Consider the following 22,531-nt stretch of genomic DNA (forward strand, 5'->3'; position numbering starts at 1 on the left):
ATTTTACTTTGTATTTGAGTAAAGTGAATAAATAAATGGTCTGTGGAAAATACACTTAACCCTGGGAACTGCGTGCACAGGAGTTTATTTTGTGTTTACTCCCCCTGGCTGGCTACTTATTTGTCATGGCTGGCTAGTATGAGCCTTAGTGGAAAGCCCTGGGAATGTGGAAATGTCAAGTTCAATTTTAGATTTACAAACCCGAAAAAAATGTCGAAAAACCGGCGTTTAAAAAAAATTTTTTCACCCGCACAAACGGCACTCACCCGGCCGGTGGACCGGAAACAGAATATTTTTTAATAATGGCCTCATTAAAAGCATACATTTCATTATCTCTAGCCGCTTTATCCTGTTCTACAGGGTCGCAGGCAAGCTGGAGCCTCTCCCAGCTGACTACGGGCGAAAGGCGGGGTACACCCTGGACAAGTCGCCAGGTCATCACAGGGCTGACACATAGACACAGACAACCATTCACACTCACATTCACACCTACGGTCAATTTAGAGTCACCAGTTAACCTAACCTGCATGTCTCTGGACTGTGGGGGAAACCGGAGCACCCGGAGGAAACCCACACGGACAGAACATGCAAACTCCGCACAGAAAGGCTCTCGCCGGCCACAGGGCTCGAACCCGGACCTTCTTGCTGTGAGGCGACAGCGCTAACCACTACACCACCGTGCTGCCCCTAAAAACATACATGATTACCATAACGATACCTGCTTTGTGATAAACTTTGTGAATCACTTTCCTTACAACAAGATAGTAAATACATAGTAATAAGTAAAAAATCTTACTGCTTCTCCAACTGGACGAGTCGATTAAAAAGTTAACGTCGAGCCCTGCACACATTTCAACAGTTTTTCACTTTTTATACTTTATGCTAGTGCAGTGTTTCTCAACCACTGAGCCCGAAGTGCCATCTAGGGGGCCACAAAAAAAAAAAAAATCCCCCCCCAAGTTGAAGCTCATTTTTACTCATAGTAGGGTACAATTGCTGGGTTGCATCCGACATCACATCCGCCTCATAAAGCTACGGTCCCACTGCAGCTCGCAATGCTTTGCGATGGGTTATCAATGAAAATGAGGCATTTTGACAGCGATGCATGGCGATGTACTCGTTAACTAAAAGTTGTGGTCACACAGCAGGCAAACATTTGACTGTCACACCTTCACATACTTGAATCTGGCGCAACTCGTGCAGCCGCGCTCGCTCACGGAGCGCGTTGTGCATGCTCTTGGGACCCAGTCGTTATGGGAAACACCCGATACTGATTTGAGCGCAATCAGCACGTGCAGATATGGATGCTGTTTTCACAGAGGCAAGGCAAGGCAAGTTTATTTATATAGCACATTTCATACACAGTGGCAGTTCAATGTGCTTTACAGAAGTAAAAGCAAAACAGTAAACAATAGAGAATAAAATTACATAAGAAATATAATAAGAATTAAACAATAGTAGAAATAAAATAATAAAATGAAGTAGAAGTTCAAATAGGGGGAAAGGGAAAAAAACAGCAGAATAAAATAGAATAAAAGTTAAGTAAACTTAAGTAAAATAAGGGGAAAAAAGGAAGAAAAAAAAACCAGCAGAATAAAATAGAATAAAAGTTAAGTAAAATTTGAAACATGCAGAGACTGTAAAAGTACAGATTATAAAACATGTAAAGAAGACAATATTAATTGTTTAACAGAAAGCATCTGAAAACAGCTTGGTCTTTAATCTAGATTTGAAGCTGCCAACAGCAGGAGCATTTTTGATGTCCTCTGGCAGTTGGTTCCATAGCTGCACTGCATAGTAGCTAAAAGCTGCTTCACCACACTTTGTTTTAACAACTGGTTTTAATAGTAAATTTTTCTGTTGCGATCTGGTAGATCTGATTGGGTTAGGCCGCTGCAACATAGAGAGGTAATTGGGCCCTGTACCATTTAGAGATTTGTACACCAGCAGCAATGCTTTAAAGTCAATTCTGTAGCTTACTGGAAGCCAGTGAAGGGGCCTTAGAATTGGAGTAATGTGCTCTGTTCTTTTTGTTCGTGTGAGAACCCTCGCCGCTGCGTTTTGAACCAGCTGAAGTCGTTTGATGGTCTTTTTTGGCAGGCCTGTGAAAAGGCCATTGCAGTAATCAACCCTACTAGAGATGAAGGCATGTAACAGAGACTTTGCAAAGTATCATCATCACGTTTCTTTCTAGCCATGTTTATAATGCTGCTTAAATATTCTGCTTTGCTTTCGTTTTTGTAAACATCACACCTGCTAATAAACACTCTTCAAGCACTTAGAGCCTTCTACCTTGTAGTCCCTTGATCCCCAGATCCTTAACCCAGCCACATATAAAAAGTTCTACACCTCCATGCTCTTCCAGGTTTCCATCTGTTTGTCCATGTAGAACGAGGTCTGCAGCACCAGGTAGTTTGAGATGTCAGGGAACTCAACGGATGGATAATTTTAAGGATCTAATCCCATTGAGGATCTAATCTCATTGAGGGGTTTCTATATTCACTTATTTTGAGTGTACTTCTTGGTTTTAATAACTTGCTTGGTTGCTGTACACAAACATGGCAATAAGTTCTTGTGTTAATTGACCAGACTCCACTTTTGGATCATTAATCCCTTCTGACTGAGAATGCCATGACTGCGTGCATGGTTTTATTTTCGCTTCTGGCACATCCATACACAGTTTTAAATATTATAATACATAGGGCCAAATTACTCAATTCTGATTGGTCAATCAAGGAGGGCTTTTTTCCTTAACACAGGGCTGTATTTCTGAAATGCTACTGGCTAGTTCGTTGGAATGGGTAAAAAGCCAAACAAGTCCAAAAGCCTGACGAAACAAGATGATGATATTCTGTGGAAATACGGTCCTCGTGTTGTGTCGCCGTGTCATGATGAAAGACGCTTTAAAAACTGATTCAAACGTGCAAGATAGTCTTGCACCCTGATTGGTTCAGAAAACGTGAATGACAAATGTTGTGAACTTGAATGGCTTTCAAAGTATGAATTTGGCCCTATATATTATAAACGAGTAATCGTATGGTTCCTCGGAAAATTAAGGAATAATTTCACGAGTGATTTCGAAGTTTTCAAATTGCCCTCGTTGCTTCACACGGGTAAATTCAGGAGCAAGATCAATGTAATTCTCCTATTTTATATTAAACTTTGGTCAAATATCTGTCACATTTTGCACAATTTTTTTACCTTGCGCAATACCAGAACAATTCAGTTGAAATCAAGCCATTTGAGGCGAATTGGTCCGCGTCTGAAAAAACTTGCCGTTTGGATTTCCCGGCAAACATTGATTTTCGTGACGTCGCGTGCGGGACGCCTCCCTCTGAATCCTACGTCAGCGCTGGTTTGTTTATGAGAAAACGACCTGGTGGTTTTCTGCAAATTTCTTCAACGTCATTGCGTAATTATTAAAATGGTTAACAGATGTATCGTAGGAGGGTGTAGCAACACCAATCTTGATGGGATTAGTACTCATCGTTTCCCAAAAGACCGGACAATGAGAGAGAAATGGGAGCGCTTGGTCTACACAGGCTGTGCACTGAAACCGTGCAAAGCTTGCGCAGACTGCTGGCGCTTCCACAGGTAACATCACGAATCTGGCTCCAGACTCCCTTGGGATTTTTCCAGACGCGTTTTGTTGTTTTATTTTTTTCTGCTGTAGACAGATAGCCTTGTGCAAAATTACCCTTCTGGATGAGTGTGTAAAGGGACATACTTTCATATTAAAAAAAAACAAAATTGGTCCAGAATATGCACTTTAATACACTTTACAATAGATTATTAGATTCTAATAGAATAGAGGAGCCAAAATAATTGGGGGTCTTTTTTTAACGGACCCGACTCGTGGGCCTTAAAGCAGAAAAAAGGTTGAGAACCCCTGGTCTAGTGGACTACAAGAAAGTTGGTCAGTTTTAGAAATACACTATATCCTGCTGTCTTCTCACCACAGTAAAGGCCAATTTATGCTGACAACGCAGTCCTCGCAGATGGCGTTTGCGTAGCCCCCCCCCCTTCGCAGACGCTCTGCGCGCACCTCCCAAAAATTGTAACCACCGCAGAAGCCTCGCAGACAAGAGGGCTCCGATTGGTCCACTCTACATCCGCTGTACACGCACTTCTGCTTCCCTACTTTCCCGGTTTGGTTTGTTTTCACGACCGCCATTTTTAAAAGCACGAGCAAAGACGGAGCAGCACGAAGAGCAGCTGATCGAGGAAGTACGTACATCTATACGACTCCAGTTCTAGTCATTATAAGTAACCGGAGGATAAACACTCCACTAACCACACCCACCAACTACTCCTAGCGATTTCGCGACTTCGCGCCCCCTTGCGTTGTGGCGGTGAATAACATCGCGCACACCTATTTTACTCCACGCTCAACGATAAATTACAACTGTCTGCGAAAAGCTATCTGCGAAAGCCTTGTCGCAAGAGCATGCAGAGGCCCTAACACCATACCCGTCAACCCTCCCGTTTTTCCCGGGAAATCCCTTATTTTGACTTATTTCCTGCTGTCTTTCTGTTTTTTTATTTTCCCGAAAATATCCCGTATTTTCACATTATATAAAAGTCCCGTATTTTCACAATATAAAAAGTCGGTAGGTCCAGAATTCATGACACGCCTCTGACAGGAGTTTACAGCAGGAAGTCGGGCCATGAATTCACGTCCCCGCCCTCTCAGGCATCAGTAATTACAGAACTCCGTCCGGAGGCGAGGCTGAGCAAGTGATTAGGTCCAGTGTTGCCAGATTGGGAGGTTTCCCGCCCAAGTTGGGCGGTTTCAAGTGCATTTTGAACATAATTTGGGCTGGAAAACGTCAGCAGTATCTGGCAACACTGATTAGGTCTGAGGTGAAGATGGCGATGCTAATAGCTAAGAAAAACATTAGCCTCTCGTTCTTTGATGATTTCAACAAGTGCGTGGCTGGAATGTTCCCAGACTCTTCCATCGCAAAGAAATTTTCCATGGGGAAAACGAAAGCCTCCCAAATAATCAAAGGTAAGCTACACATGTTTACGTTAAGTATGTCCTGGCTAAGACCTCATAAATAGCCTAGTGTAAACTAATTGGTGTATTAACTGTTTTATCCACTCATTGTCTATTTTATTTTCTATCTGAAACTTACCCATTTTAAATCACTCTTGGTTTAATATCTTATATTACTCTTTATCTCTTTATTACTCTATCTATCTATCTATCTATCTATCTATCTATCTATCTATCTATCTATCTATCTATCTATCGTATTTATCCTAATAAACGCGCCCGGGCGCGATGCAAAACATGAAGGGGGAGCGTCAATTTCGACCCTTAAATGACAAAAATCGAACATGACAAAATCATCGGAATTTAAAACATTTATTTTGAAACACATGAAAATACAGTTATATGTCCAAAAAGTCAATTAAACAATGTCCAGCTCGCTTATAAGGATAACATTGGTAAGTAAACTATTTGTAGTGACGTCACAATTCACGTCATCGTCGATGTTTATGAGCTCACAAAACAAAATGTCGTCCTCAAAATGATCCTTCACCGCTAGTTTTAAGTTAAAGGTTGTAGAACTGGCAGAGCAGAAAGGCAAACACTTAGCTGCAAAAACATTTAATGTTCACCGTAAACGTGTACAAGAGTGGTGCAAACAAAAGGTACGTCTCCACCCGTATTGATATCCGCAGCAGAGTGAATGTCCGTATTTTATACTGTCCATGTTTACTAACGCGATTTCCGGTAAAAAAAAAAATCAGCGGTGAAATTGAACGTCTCTGTTGTGGTTTGTTGGATTTAAAGTTTGTTAAATGAAGAAAATGGTTGGTAAATACTATTCTAGCTCTGAAAATCATGGAGGTGCGTCAAATAGGGAGGGCGCTTCTATAAGGATAAATACGGTATCTATCTATCTATCTATCTATCTATCTATCTATCTATCTATCTATCTATCTAGTGTTCCGAGGCCATGACTATGGTAAAACCATAAATTGCAATGGAATTGAATTTATTGACTGGTTATATAATGACCTTTCTTATTTTAACATAAGATACGTATTTTAGCCCTTAATTTGGGAAATAACTGGTACCACTGAAAGCAAATAAAAACAAATGTATAGTTTATTCACAAATGCACTGTATAAACCATAAGCATATTGAGTTTGGGTCTTGGCTATCACCAACATGCACCAGAGTACAGGAAATCACAAATGAGCAATTCCAGCGTTATGGACGTGACACTTGAACTCAAAATGGCAACAAATGACCCAGTGCATGTTTTATTGTCTCCCAGTATTTAAACAGGTGTTGCATATTTTAAGGCTGTACCATACTGGAGAAGTGATAGAACAAGAACAATTCCCATAGTACATCTCGGGCATGCCAGAAAATGCCAATAAAAGATGCGTTATGGACGTGACAGAAAAAGTATCACTTTTCTTGGGTGACTGTACATTTTTATCAAACTCTGTGAAATTGTAAACCTAATGTCGAAATGGAGATATCCATTTGATAGAGGGGTCCAAGGTGAATATTAAAAAAATCTTTGCTTAAAATATTTGGTATTTCATGCAGAGTTTCGGAAGGAAAAGTCAGCGTTATGGATGTGACGAAATTCTGTTATGGATGTGACGCGTCTGAAATAGACATGGCATATGTTTAGAAAATCAGCAATTTAACCACCATAACCCTTTGAAAAACTCTCTAAATATCAGCTAAAACTATCAAAGTTCTTAAATAATATTTAAAATGGCTATTGTTTTGCTGTTTTGTGGATTTTAGCATACATTTCTGTGGCTTGTGGCAATAATATAGAATTGTACATGATCAAAGTTATTCGTGTCATTAGCTAAAGTAGTGAAGGTGAAGGGAACAATTCTTGTGACAAATTGGTTCAACTTATTCACATCTGTAAAATACAGGCCTAGGTGATATCTCTGGGAGTGGTTTTGATGTATTACATGTTGCTTTATTTTTGCATGGTGAGGTTGACATTTACATGGAATTGCCCAAATACTAGATAGAAAATTGCCCCCCATTCAACTACACACCCACTTTTGGTGAAGGGTATGACTTTCCGAAATTTTCCCTTATTTTGAGTTAAAAATCTGGGAAATATCCCTTTTTTTCAAACCTCAAAGTTGACAGGTATGACTTACACACCCGGTATATGAGGTTTTTGGTAGCTCTGGAATTCTACGCAGTTCATTTCAATCTCAAAAGGTCATTTTCAGCAGCGGAGAAACACAAAAACCTGAGGTTTAATTTTTGAACTATTCTACTGTGGACCTGAAAAAGTTTACCCTGATTGTGAAACAGCCCAAATACAAATAACAATAATAATAATAATAATAATAATAATAGGTTGCTTTCCTGTAACTCTGCACTAAAGGAGTGCTTCAGTCATCCCACACTCAAACACAACATGAACCCCAAGTTTACAGAAGTGTTTTATATTTGAATATTGAGGTCTAAAGAGTGAAATTAGGAAGCTTGGACTTGCACACTGACCTTGACAAGTCCAACACGAGGCCTTCTGTCATTTAAATCCCAAAAAATGTGGTAATATACATCTATAAAACCGTCCAATGAGTATACATGTACAAGTATATTTAATTATTAGTAATTCAGTCATATTAAATATCTACATTCAGTCAAGTCATCCATTTTACCACAGAATGTATTAAATACAGGGATGTTTTATAGAAAATACACATTTTAACCTAAAAATCAATTACATTTATCTAGTTTAGACGTGGGGGGAAAAATAATAAAACACTTCTGGATATATTTAACATGGTGAAGAAGCGATGAGCTAACTGTTCTCTTCAGAAGGATGACTTGGCAGCGGCGCAGCTAAATAAACGAGCTAATGTTTGCTAACTAGCATGTTAGCTAGTGTTCGCTAACGAGTGTACTCGCTGCAACTTTACAGAGTTTAATTAGCTTAAAATTATTATGAATATTATTATCACTAACAACAAAAACAGGGCGTACAGAGCTTGAAATAAATTTCAGTTCTTCTTTTTGAACCCAAATCTCAAATCCCACCCGTTTTCCCGCGTACATTCCATATCCTTCTCAAGGATTGGTTAATCCTGTAATCACGTTTATTAAAATAGCTTTCTGATTGGTCGAGCGCGTCTAAGAACGCTGGATAAAGCAAGAGGCGGGGTATGAAAGAATACAGGTGGAAACAGCTAGTTAGCTAGCTAGCAACAGTGAATGACTGAAGTGATTAGAGGATTAGCATTAGCCAGTAGCAGGTAGTTCCCGTTACCTTACCTTGCCTTTCAGATCTAACACATAAACTGCGCTGGCTGACATTTCGGATGTCCTGAGATCGCTTCAAGACGAAGCGATTGGTTTAAAAAAAAATCCAAATAATCCTCCTTTGGCCCTCAGTTTTTAATAATAAACGTTAAAGAAATGACGGCATCACTGACACATACAGGTTTTTTTTCTATGAGCGTTTTTGTTTTTCTCTAGCGCCCCCTCCCGAACTGGAGACGCACAGCAATAATAAAGGATTATTACCAATACCAATACACTTTGCTGCACAAATTCTACCCTATTCTATATTTCTATATTTTTAATCGTAAGAAAATAACATACAGAAATCCATCCATCCATTCATTCATTCATCATCTGTAGCCGCTTATCCTGTTTTACAGGGTCACAGGCAAGCTGGAGCCTATCCCAGCTGACTATGGGTGAGAGGCGGGGTATAGAGCCCTGCACTCCCGCGGGAGTCCCGCGGGACCCGCCGCAAAGCAGTGCGGCGCGGGACAAATTTTGAAAGCTCATTGCGGGCGCGGGCAGGAGTGGGAGCAGTGGCGGCTCCTGAATTTTTTTTCAGGGGGGGGGGCAATTTTCCCCCGTGATGTCTACACGGACCATAAATGTCCACAGGACTGAAGTAAATTGACCTAGGTAGCAAATCAATTGGCCGAACTTGTTTTTGCCTGGTAAATTCAGATATCAATATAGACAATATCTCTTCTCTCCACTAGGTGGCAACACTGAACAAGTTAAAGGTGGCAAACTAATGGCCCATTTCCACTACCCTTCTTCAGCTCACTTCAGCTCGCTTCAGCTCACTTCAGCCCGACACGGCTCGCGTTTCGACTACCAAAAACCAGCACGACCAGAACCGGCCCGGCTCTGACTTGTTCCGCCACTGTCACTGATGTCACTGTTTGCGCTGCTTAACGACATCACGTGACGTCCACCCACTTTCGCTAACTCCACCCAATGTGTCCACCCACTTCCAGCCAGCACGGTTCAGCGCGGTTGTAGTCGAAATGCAACTCCAACAGCCCCGCTCAGCTCGACTCAGCTCGACTCGGCACGGCACGGCTCAGCCGCGTTTGTAGTGGAAAAGCGGCATAAGGTAGCCTAGTAAACTAGACCCACCCGCCTAGCGGCCAAAAATATTTTTGCCTATGAGTGGCAAATATTCACATTTAGTCTGGCTTGCCAGGCTAAAACTAAGGAAGATTCATTGTGAAGCCTTCAAAGCAAAACATTTGGCATCACAATCAATTAGTATTACATTACTCATTTATTTTCTCATATTTTTCCAGTATTCTATAATAAGTAGACACAAATTCTTAATTATAAACATATTCTAATTTCTTCAATTCTAAAGAATGCAATTAAAGTGGCAGGATATAAATCCAAAACAAGTGTTTATTTAAGTTTTGAAAAAGATGAAGAAAAGCATATAACCATCAAACAAACATGTGCAGCTTAATTATGTGGGGGTTTTTTTTATATGGAATTGCACCATTTTAACAACAAATAATAATTCTAAATAAATTCTGCAGTTTTTTTCCCCCAAGAATTCCTCCAGAAAGCCATGCCCTAAAAGGAAATTTAAAGTATTACAAGCATGTCAATGAACACAAAAGGCTTTAGTTATTTAGCTATATACACACAAGGTTGGGCGGCACGGTGGTGTAGTGGTTAGCGCTGTCGCCTCACAGCAAGAAGGTCCTGGGTTCGAGCCCCGGGGCCGGCGAGGGCCTTTCTGTGTGGAGTTTGCATGTTCTCCCCGTGTCCGTGTGGGTTTCCTCCGGGTGCTCCGGTTTCCCCCACAGTCCAAAGACATGCAGGTTAGGTTAACCGGTGACTCTAAATTGACCGTAGGTGTGAATGTGAGTGTGAATGGTTGTCTGTGTCTATGTGTCAGCCCTGTGATGACCTGGCGACTTGTCCAGGGTGTACCCCGCCTTTCGCCCGTAGTCAGCTGGGATAGGCTCCAGCTTGCCTGCGACCCTGTAGAAGGATAAAGCGGCTAGAGATAATGAGATGAGATGAGACACACAAGGTTACACAAGGTTTTGTAGTCAGTGCAACTTGGCTTAACAAGTTGGAAAAAAGGTAAGGTCCTGCTGGCTCCAATGAACACATACTGTACAATATATAAAAACTGAAAATATGCTTAATTTACACCAAGTCAGAGAGAACTTGAGGCTACTGAAATATTCCAAGCATGGCAATGTTAAACTGCCATTGGTAAAACAAAAACATGGCAATGTTAAACTGCCATTGGTAACACACACACACACACACACAAACAACTTTTGCCTAGTAAATTCAAATATCAGATATCACTGTACCGTCTGCTGTGCTACTTCCAGGGTGGAAGAGAACGCAAGGGTAGCAAAAAAGAGCATTGACTACATCACAGCCAGCTAGCCAAGTTTTCTGGTGGTACCAGTTCTTGTTAAAACCTCTTGAGTAGGTCTTCTCCCCCTTCGTAGACACTTGCTTGATGTTTAAATTCGGTCTAGGAGGTCCTAGCTGTTTGATTGCCGTTTTCTCCTCATTGGTACGACGACTAAAGGGAACTTCTTTCAGAGACGCTATCGTATTGTTGCACTCAACACTCGCCGCCATCTTCTTTATAGAATGTTCACACATTTCCCGCGCAAGTTGCGTTTTCCAGCCCAAAATTATGTTCAAAACCCGCCAAAAAGCACTTAAAACTGCCCAATCTGGCAACACTTGCGCGGCGCAACAGGCGTATGACGTAAGCACGCTGCTTGTGCGAGCACATAAAACCCAATAGAAAATGCATTGGGAACATGATTTTCGAAAAAAAACGTACGTACCATTAGTGTCAATGGGAGATTTTGGGGCAAATCTGAACCTGACAGAAATCGCCCCAAAAGGGCGTGGCTACACCAGGCGCGACCTTAGCCTGATTGGACAATGACATTACTGTTGCCGTGGTAGTCGGAGTAGATAAAAAAAAAATCTCCCTCCCTGTTTGGGAGTGCGTCGCCCAAATCGCCCCTATTAACGAGCCGCCAGTGAGTGGGAGTGCACAATGCGGGCGTGGGCGGGAGAGGTGATAAGCTGCAGTCCCACTAACTAAAAACGTGTTTAAAATAAAATTTATAAATTATAAATTTATGTCTATCATATACAATTTGTGCTGGATATTTTATTTGGCATTAATAAAAACATTTTAAGATGCCTAAATTTGCGGATGTGGTTGTGGCAGCGGGGGCGTGGCCAAGCAGCAATCTGTGAATGGAGGGCGGGGGCGGGGAAGGTAAGTGGCTAGGTCATTACACCTGATGTCAATTTGTATGTGTGTGTTTGTTTGTTACAGGGATGGAGTATAAAGGGAGGGGGAGAGGAGACAAGAGGGATTCGCTCCCTGACCACAACACGTGTGTGTGTGTGTGTGTGTGTGAGTGAGTGAGTGAGTGAGTGAACGAAAGAAAGAAAGCTGAAAAGCTCAATAAAGTGATGTGCGTCCCGGGTTTCAGCACCACTGTAGTAATCCCCGATGTGGGTGGAGCACAGAAGCACGGCAGGCGAGAGTTTGTGTTCACACCCACTCACTTTATTGAGCTTTTCAGCTTTCTTTCTTTCACTCACACACTCACACGTGTTGTGGTCGGGGAGCGAATCCCTCTTCGCTCCTCTCCCCCTCCCTTTATACTCCATCCCTGCAACAAACACACACACACAAATTGACATCAGGTGTAATGACCTAGCCACTTACCTTCCCCGACCCCGCCCTCCATTCACAGACTGCTGCTTGGCCACGCCCCCGCTGCCACAGTGGTCTAATCTCGCGTACGTTTCCGATTCCTTTCCGCTCTTCCGTGTTTGAGATCTCCGATCATGGCAGAAGAGCAGAGCTCCTCTAGTGAAGCTCACAATGGGTATCTCTGTAAAGCCTCCGCTGCGCATGCCGCCTGGCATCGCGCACCCTCGCTATGTGCGCTAGGTGAAGGATCGGTCAGTGGAGAGCTCAGCTAAGCTCAGCATGTTTAATTCCCCAAGCCAATGACAAGAACTTTTGTGAGAAATAACGCGAAAGTCTGCATCATGCGGGATTTGCGAGCGGGAGCGGGACTGAAAATCATAATTCTTTGTGGGAGCGGGCGGGAGCGGGACTGCACAATGCGGGAGCGGGCGGGAGCGGGACTGAAAATTCTGTCCTGTGCAGACCTCTAGCGGGGTACACCCTGGACAAGTAGCCAGGTTATCGCAGGGCTGACACAGAGACAAACAACAATTCACACCTACGGTCAATTTAGAGCCACCAATTAACCTAACCTGCATGTCTTTGGGCTGTTGGGGAAACCGGAGCACCCGGAGGAAACCCACACAGACACGGGGAGAACATGCAAACTCCACACAGATAGGCCCTCGCCGGCTGCTAGACTCGAACCCAGGACCTTCTTGCTGTGGGGCAACAGTGCTAACCACTCCACCACCATACAGAAATCTAATATTTTATTTTTTTTATTTATAAACTTCATCGATTAAATGGCAGGGAATCCATCAACAAAACAATAAGCTCCAATACCTGAGGTCCCACAAAATTACAAAAATTAAAATAGTACAATAAACAAACAAACAAACAAATAAATAAATAAATAAAACATATCAGAAAAAGGAAAAAAAACGGCCTAGAAGTATACAGAATAAAAGCAGCACAAACTGGTGCCGAGGGTGGAGATTGGCCGACATCTGATCTCATTATCTCTAGCCGCTTTATCCTGTTCTACAGGGTCGCAGGCAAACTGGAGCCTATCCCAGCTGACTACGGGCAAAAGGCGGGGTACACCCTGGACAAGTCGCCAGGTCATCACAGGGCTGACACATAGACTCACACCTATGGTCAATTTAGAGTCGCCAGTTAACCTAACCTGCATGTCTTTGGACTGTGGGGGAAACCGGAGCACACCCACATGGAGAACATGCAAACTCCACACAGAAAGGCCCTCGTCAGCCACGGGGCTCAAACCCGGACCTTCTTGCTGTGAGGCGACAGCGCTAGCCACTACACCACCGTGCCGCCCAGATTGGCCGACATGTATGACATTTTACACACACGGATTTAAAAGTCTGTGGTCTATCAATATCAAAATAAAGCCTAGTTAAATTACTACAATATAAAAAAAGGTTCTTCTTAAACTGTGAAAGTAACTGATTCAAATTCCTTAAATACAGGGGTAAAACATTCCAGATTCTAGGACACCAAATATAAAAACTGGTCTGAAAAGTTACAGTATTAGTCTTAGGTATATTTAACATAGTTCCCTTAGACAAATCTAATCGCCTAGTCAACCTTCTAGGTACACTAATAGAAATATTATGATCTGTTGACATAGATTTAAAACGATAAACAAGATCCAGGTACTCATGCCAGTAACACAAAGGAAGGAGTCCTATCTTTAACAATCTGTCCTTGTAGTTAACATCTGATCTAAACGAAAGTGATAAAATATATTTAGTTGCACGTCTCCGGATTCTCTCAACTGAGTAGAGCAGGATAACTGATTGCGGAGCCCAGACCTGAGAGCAGTACGCCAAACAGCTTCTAACCAGAGAGATGCAAAGTGATTTCCACACCTTGATATCTCTAACCTCAAAAGTAGATCTTCTAACATAGCCCAACATTTTACTCACTTTAGCTAAAACCAATTGGACATAAGAGTTCCACTTGAGATATGGCGTGACTGTAACACCAAGGTCTTTCTGTGACTCAGTCGTTTTGACAAGCGCATCCTTCAGTTGGTATGTGGTCAGCAGAGGCCTGGAGCTTCTCGTGAATGACAGAAGCCCACACTTAGACAGATTGAGGTCCATCCTCCAGAGATCACACCAACTGCATATGCTGTCAAGATCGTTTTGCAGGCATGCACTGCCCTCAGAAGTGTTAATTGCATGATAACACTTAGTGTCGTCGGCGTATAATGCAACAGACGATGACGTGACTACGCAGGGTAGATCGTTGACAAACACAAGGAACAACAAGGGTCCAAGTATAGAGCCCTGTGGCACTCCAGAGAGTACTGGAAGTGGCTCTGACGTTTTGCCCAAGACTATCCCTCTTTGATATGTATGGATCATCCACAAAACAAGTTACTTACCTTATATTGGCTACAAACAGTCATTCCCTTCCTAGCCGTTCTTTTGTTCTCTCTCTCTCGAAGTTAAAGCTAGGGTAGGTCATTTTGGAGAAAGGAACAAAAGTAAGCTAGATTTTGAAAGTATCATACCTAAAAATCCCAAACTCTTCCCTTCAGTTTTCCCTCCAATGTCACACATGAACGCGCACCGCCTGATTACTGCTGGAGGATGAGGCCACAAGACAGAGAGTTGGGGGAGGAGCATAGTGCATCATTGTTATATCTAATTACCTCATGTCTCATTCACATGTAAGAAAACACCAAACATTATCATAATGAATGTAAACAACAAGCATGTTAGTGAGAGTTCGTACTCTCAGCTGTCAACTGGCTCGCTAGCTTTAGCAGTATGTCTGCCTAGCCTTGTGGAAGACTCTGGTCACATGTAATGTGCACAGCTATGTAGGTAGACAGGTAGACAGGCCATCCAATCATTTCATTTTTACCGAATGAAATGATTGGATGGGATTTTTACAGCCCTGCAACTGCTACAGATAACTAATTATTTTATTTTTTATTGTCAGAGCATTTGATTTATTCATTGCTTTCAGGGTGTAAAGGGAATTTCAAGAAATATAACAAAAACGCTTCTTAAAAAATTACCTGCCTTAGCGCTTATCATCATTTTCTCCCTTGTCCAGCACTGTTGCCAGGTCAGGGTCCATGTGGACCCTATTGATCCACATGTCATATTAATTGGAGTATAGTTTTACACTGAGGGCGGCACGGTGGTGTAGTGGTTAGCGCTGTCGCCTCACAGCAAGAAGGTCCGGGTTCGAGCCCCGTGGCCGGCAAGGGCCTTTCTGTGTGGAGTTTGCATGTTCTTCCCGTGTCCGCGTGGGTTTCCTCCGGGTGCTCCGGTTTCCCCCACAGTCCAAAGCCATGCAGGTTAGGTTAACTGGTGACTCTAAATTGACCGTAGGTGTGAATGTGAGTGTGAATGGTTGTCTGTGTCTATGTGTCAGCCCTGTGATGACCTGGCGACTTGTCCAGGGTGTACCCCGCCTTTCGCCCGTAGTCAGCTGGGATAGGCTCTAGCTTGCCTGTGACCCTGTAGAACAGGATAAAGCGGCTAGAGATAATGAGATGAGATGAGTTTTACACTGGATGCCTTTCCTGCCACAACCCTCCCATTTCCTGATGAATTTCCCACTGTGGAAAACTTATCTTTTGGACTGATACAAAAGATACTGAGACTCCTTGATGATATCACGTATCCTGTACACACCGGTCAGTCATAACATTATGACCACTGACAGGTGAAGTGAATAACATTGATTATCTCATTACAATGGCACCTGTCAAAGGGTGGGACACCTTTCTGTTTTAGCCAGCATTAAGGTTTTCAGCAGTTTGTGCTACAGTAGCTCTTCTGTGGGATTGGACCATATGGGCTAGCCTTTGTGCCCCATGTGAAGCAGTGAGTCTTTGACACCCATGACCCTGTCACCGGTTCACCAGTTGTCCTTCCTTGGATTATTTTTGGTAGGTACTAACCATAGCATACTGGGAACGCCCCACAAGATGTGCCATTTTGGAGATGCTCAGACCCAGACATCTAGCCATCACAATCTGGCCCTTGTCAAAGTCGCTCAGATCCTTACACTTGCCCATTTTTCCTGCTGCCAACACATCAACTTCAAGAACTGACTGTTCTCTTTCTTGCTGCCTAATATATCCCACCCCTTGATAGGTGCAATTGAAATGAGATAATCAATGTTATTCACTTCACCTATCAGTGGTCATAATATTATGGTTGATCGGTATACAGTATGTCACCATAATGTAACTCTATATAAAACCAGTCCTATATTTCTAATAATTTTAATACTCATACTGTATACTTCACTTCTTAGTGCTGTCTCTTGTATTTTATTGTCCATAAGTCTGAGCTTGAGATTCTGATACTAGATGTCATGTTTGCGTTCACCATTAGATGTCACTTGATGTTCAATTGACTTTTTTGATCTTCCTGACATCGCTGACTATAACTTTAACCACAAACCCAATAATGGTGTGTAGCCTACTGTAGGCACTTATTAACAATGCACACATTCCTTCATTAATTGAGTCATTCCTTTGGCACCATTATGCACAATTATTTAAAAAATATATATTTTCTTGCAGGGTGGCACGGTGGTGTAGTGGTTAGCGCTGTCACCTCACAGCAAGAAGGTCCTGGGTTTGAGCCCCGTGGCTGGCGAGGGCCTTTCTGTGTGGAGTTTGCATGTTCTCCCCGTGTCCACGTGGGTTTCCTCCGGGTGCTCCGGTTTCCCCCACAGTCCAAAGACATGCAGGTTAGGTTAACTGGTGACTCTAAATTGACCGTAGGTGTGAATGGTTATCTGTGTCTATGTGTCAGCCCTGTGATGACCTGGCGACTTGTCCAGGGTGTACCCCGCCTCTCGCCCGTAGTCAGCTGGGATAGGCTCCAGCTTGCCTGTGACCCTGTAGAACAGGATAAAGCGGCTAGAGATAATGAGATGAGATATTTTCTTGCATTTGGAGAAATACTCAATTCCACTGTAATGTTCAGATGAACAGAACAGCAATAAAACAATGCATCATTGTCTGTTAATAACAACCAGAAGCCTTTAAAAAGGAACTGCTTTACAGCAGCAGAAAAACAGACAAATATCAAACAGCTTCTCTTTGCTGTTCGCTGCTTGCTTGTCCTCGTGCCTACAGAAACATGATTGTGTCCATGTCCTTATGTTTTACATGCCATTGTTCAGAGAGACCAATGGCTTTGATGTAAGAAGTGTATTTATGGAGCCTGGGATTTATAGACACATTAACCTTGACATGCCATACTGATGCGGGACACACCCAAAACACCAAGCTACATCAGCTGACTAATTCAACAAAACGTTCTGCAAAAATTTACTCATTTCTTAATGCACAGATAGAGACCTTCATGCACTAAAATGCAAAAATAGTTCTGAATTTCTCAATCATCCTATCACTGCAGCATTCAACAGATTTACTTCTTACATTCTGAAATATGGGGCCAAGTACTTTTTTAGAGACTATTTGGAAATTAGGAGCATTTTTTTTTCAAACACTTTTCGAGGAAGGCAATTTATTTGCATTTATCTAAATACTTTTTAAAGGGATATCAATAGTTTTGAGGGGAAAAAAATACTATAAGTTAAAAAAGATGCCCTTATAAAAGGATTATGCTATATGTTAGAAGAAAGATTAAGTAATTTCTGAAAATGTTAGAAGGGAAAATTTTAATTACCTCCACCAACTTTGAGGGAGGAGGTTATATTTTGGCCATTGTTTGTTTGTTCTCACTGTTACTCAAAAAGTAGTGAACAGATTGGGATGAAATTTGATGTAACAGTGATGTTAGGGTTTCGCTGGGGATCAAACCTGGGTCGCTGGTGTAGTGAGCCAACAAACCCCCACTAGGCCACCAGGGGAATGACTCAAGTGCAGAGGAGTGAGGCAAAAGTAGAGTAGAAAAACAGTTTATTTACAATATTTACAATCCAAGGCAAAAACAAAAGTATAATCCAAACGCTCAGAAGATAACCGGGAAAAAAACAAAAGTTCAAAGTCAAAACAAAGAGTCAAAAACCAGAAAAGAGGCAGCAAAAATACAAACGCTCAGAAGATCCAAAAATGGTAAACACAAAGTCCAAAAGAAAGCAAAGTACAAAAACCACAAAGACACAGGCAAGGACCACAGAACAGAGGTTACTGGAGCTAAACATAACAGCACAAAGACTCCATGACAAGAGGCTAAACTGAGGAAGTATATATACACAAACTAAATAGGACACAGGTGACAATAATGAGGACTAGGCGGGGCACAAGGCACATGGAAAAACAAAGGCACATGGCTGTCAAAACAAAAACACAAAACACAGAAACAGTGGCGGCCTCTAGAGGCCAAAACAAACATGACAAGATAAGGAAATAACAGCGGCCTCTAGAGGCCAAAACAGTCCCAGTCCTACCTAACAGGTGAGCTATGTGCCAAGGAACAATTGATTAGATTTTGATGCAAATCTGGATATGTATGTGGATCCAGGATCCATATATTTATGCAGATCCAGAATTTTTTTGTTTGTTCCCAAAGTAACTCAAAAAGTAGTTAACGGATTTGGATGAAATTTGGTGGAAAGGTGAGCCATGAGCCAAGGAACAATTGATTAGATTTTGATGCAAATCCGGTTATGAGTGTGGATCCAGGATCCAGATGTGTATGCAGATCCAGATTTTTTTTTTTTTGCTTGTTCCCTAAGTAACTCAAAAAGTAGTTAACGGATTTGGATGAAATTTGGTGGAAAGGTGGGCCATGGGCCAAGGAACTATTGCTTAGATTTTAATGCAAATCCAGATATGTATGTGGATCCAGGATTCAGATATGTATGCAGATCCAGATTTTTTTTTTTGCCTTTTCCCAAAGTAACTCAAAAAGTAGTGAACAGATTTGGATGAAATTTGGTGTACAGCTTTAGTATTATCCTATTTTCAAGTGATTTGATTTTGATGTTGATAATATGTTGCTTGGCCAAGGTATGCACTCTACCAAATGCCCTTCTAGTTATTGTATGTTTTTTCAAATTCTATGAAAGAATGGTTTTCAGCCAGAGTTTTTGGCCTAAAGCCCTCACAAAGTGGCGTGACATGAAGCACTGGTGTAAGACAGTCAGATTGCTCAGTGGCGTCTGTCTTGATGTCTAAAAATGAATACATTAATCATTTCTCTCCTCTTGCAGCAGTGTGTGGTGCAACATGACCTCCAGTCGGAGGCCGTAAGGCTGCACTGATATGCGTCTGCCTCTCACCATGTTTCATAACATCTTCGCGGGTAAAGTTAGAGATAAGAGAGAAGCGGAGAGAGTTTGATAGCAGCTACATGATGATGGATTAGTGGAAGGATTGTCCAGGCGTGACAGTTCATTCCAAAGCCATTCCAAAGGATTACTGTCTCACAGTGGACTGTTAATAAGAGACACAAGGAACCAAAATTTAACATTAATTCGGCATCAGTATACCCCCCCCCACACACACACAATGAGCTGTGAATCATTTTGCATGCCATAGGTATATCACACTCTCTCCTTAATCACATCCATATGAGTGCTCATCCCGTCACATCATAGCAATGCCATAACAGGTAACTCTCGAACAGGTGCCAAACATATAAAAAAAAAAATCCCCTCACACCTCCACTATAATCACCTAGCTGCTGGAACTTTGATACCAAGCATGATCCTGGACGTCTAGCTGGCCTGAGGAGACTTTTTCCAACATCTGATCCAGTGACAGCCTTCAGAGTCATATTTAAAGTAGTGTCATTTACAAATTAAAGGCCTGCTTATGGTTTTACAAGTTATTCATTCAAAAGATTCAAAATGGAGATATTTTTACTTTAATAAATTGTCTGAATACTATTGATTTATGACAACCTGAGGAACTTCCTTTTAATGGACTTTCAGAGCCTAGTCTAGTGTTTTTTTCCTGTTCGAATGTTGTTTAAAATGTATTATTATCCATACAGGACACTTTTTCAATGGAGTACAAACATGTGTTCTATTCACTTCTAGCGGGTTTCATTCATTTGGTTTGATAGCATGCAATATTGTTAGCATATCGCTTATCCTACGTGTATTACGTCACTCTACCCAATGGAGAATGAGCGTTGAATACGGTTTATGATAGTGCATGGTTGTCAAGACATGACGTTACACGTCGGAGATGTAAAACTTCCACGCTAGTGAGCAACTGCGAGAATTTGTAAACAAACATGGCCGCCAGGTTTTCTTCATTAAATATGGAAGATTTTGAGAGAATTTTGAAAGAGAAAGATGCACTGAACACCTGAAAAGAATGTGTATAATAATAATAATGGGGCGGCACGGTGGTGTAGTGGTTAGCGCTGTTGTCTCACAGTAAGAAGGTCCTGGGTTCGAGCCCCGGGGCCGGCGAGGGCCTTTCTGTGTGGAGTTTGCATGTTCTCCCCGTGTCCGCGTGGGTTTCCTCCGGGTGCTCCGGTTTCCCCCACAGTCCAAAGACATGCAGGTTAGGTTAACTGGTGACTCTAAATTGACCGTAGGTGTGAATGTGAGTGTGAATGGTTGTCTGTGTCTATGTGTCAGCCCTGTGATGACCTGGCGACTTGTCCAGGGTGTACCCCGCCTTTCGCCCATAGTCAGCTGGGATAGGCTCCAGCTTGCCTGCGACCCTGTAGAACAGGATAAAGCGGCTAGAGATAATGAGAATGAGATAATAGTAATGTCTGGCTTTTTTTCGTGTTATATCAGATATATTCCATTCAGATACTCGTCTTTGACTCGTTCAGTATCATGCTAGCTGAATGGAATATATCTGATATACCACTCAATGCCAGCCAATATTATTTAATTATCTCACTAGCATCTGAGGGGTGCAACCCTATTGTCAAGAGATGGTCATGTTAGGAGGTTTACGAGAGCTGGTTGGTGGGTTGGAGTTGTCTGGTGACCAAATTAGGGAGACAAATGGGGGAAATTCCCCAAAACATCATATCTCATCAAGCCCTATGCCCAAGCTGCTAAAATCTACAATCAAAATTATATTTGAAATTTTGTAATTTTCGATTTGAACATCAAGCCCTGAATTAACACTTTGGTGCATAACATGGCACCGTCTCTACCTCTGAACTTTTACCAACAGTGCTAGTTACACACACACACACACACACACACACACACACACACACACACACACACACACACACACTCTCTCTCTCTCTCTGTGTAAGTCATCCTGTGCAGTGAGAGCATGCATAGTGAACAGAATCACATGGTGTGTGAAATTCTCAAGCGTCCACATACAGCTGCTCAGTCCTTTGGACACACACACACACACGGAACACTGGAATGAAAACCTTTACTACAACCAACTGTGTGCTTATGGCCGCTCGAAAGGCATACATGTTTGTGTGTCTCCAATGGTTCCTGTCCATCAGATTACAGCAGTTGCTTCTTTTACTACAAAGTAAAACCTAAATGGTTGGAATGTATTGAAGCAGTTGGCCAATATTCAATCCTATAAAGCCTACACAAGTGTAACAGTTACCTAAAAATGTCCTCTAATTCCAATACAATGGTTTTTGAGACAGTGATGAACAGGAATTCTGAAATGTCCTTGCTTCAAAGTGTTCAAAGCCCTGGGAAATGATTTACAGACCTTGGTTACATCAAGCATTTTTATTTATTGAACTATACATTGCACAAACAAAGTACTTACAGTGATTACACAGAAAAGGCACTATATACAATCCAAATGCATCCTCAAGTCAAATTGATCACTATTTGCATGGTTAGGGGTCAATATGGATCTGTCATGTAGCTATAATCTCTGTGCTCCAATGATTTTGGAAAATTCAGGCTACGTCAGATAAAATCTATAGATTTAAATGTCTTTTGGAGTCTATACATAGAGGAATTCTTCATTTACATAGTACCAGTCACAATTTTGGACACACCTTCTGATTCAATGGTTTTTCTTTATTTTTATTAATTAAAAAAAAAACCTCACTTCATGTCTTAAAGTAATGATGAATGTTGTTTCTCTTTACTTTCAAGCGGTTCTTAACATAATACTGGATGGATTACTCCAGTTGTGGAATAGAGCCATTTACTGTATATTTATTATTTACTGTTTGATCTCAAATGCATTAAGAAGCAAGAAACTCATCCACTAATTACCTTTTAACGAGGCACAGCTGTTAATTGAAAAGCATTCCAGGTGACTACCTCATGAAGCTGGTTAAGATAATGCCAATAGTGTGCAAAGCGTCAAGGTAAAACGCTGTGTACTTTGAAGAACCTAAAATATGAAAACCTATTTTGTTTTTTTAAACACTTTTGTTTACCACATCATTCCAGATGTCTTCAACGTTTCGATGTCTTCAGTATTCTTCTACAATGTGGAAAGTAGTCCATCCATCCATTATCTGTAGCCGCTTATCCTGTTCTACAGAGTCGCAGGCAAGCTGGAGCCTATCCCAGCTGACTACGGGCGAGAGGCGGGGTACACCCTGGACAAGTCGCCAGGTCATCACAGGGCTGACACATAGACACAG

The 22,531-nt window shown here is 41.9% G+C and overlaps 1 protein-coding gene across 1 annotated transcript in view; it reads right to left on the reverse strand.

The window, feature by feature from the left end:
- The window catches only part of ap1m1 (adaptor related protein complex 1 subunit mu 1), a 70,563-nt gene extending 62,085 nt beyond the window's left edge, over nt 1-8,478 (reverse strand). The window contains exon 1 of the mRNA XM_060906319.1: nt 8,285-8,478. Coding sequence (XP_060762302.1) covers nt 8,285-8,326 — 42 coding nt within the window. The 5' untranslated portion in view covers nt 8,327-8,478. The remainder of the gene's footprint in view (nt 1-8,284) is intronic.
- Nucleotides 8,479-22,531: the final 14,053 nt, after the last annotated feature.

Source organism: Neoarius graeffei, chromosome 23 (assembly GCF_027579695.1).
Source record: "Neoarius graeffei isolate fNeoGra1 chromosome 23, fNeoGra1.pri, whole genome shotgun sequence".
Lineage (NCBI taxonomy): Eukaryota > Metazoa > Chordata > Actinopteri > Siluriformes > Ariidae > Neoarius > Neoarius graeffei.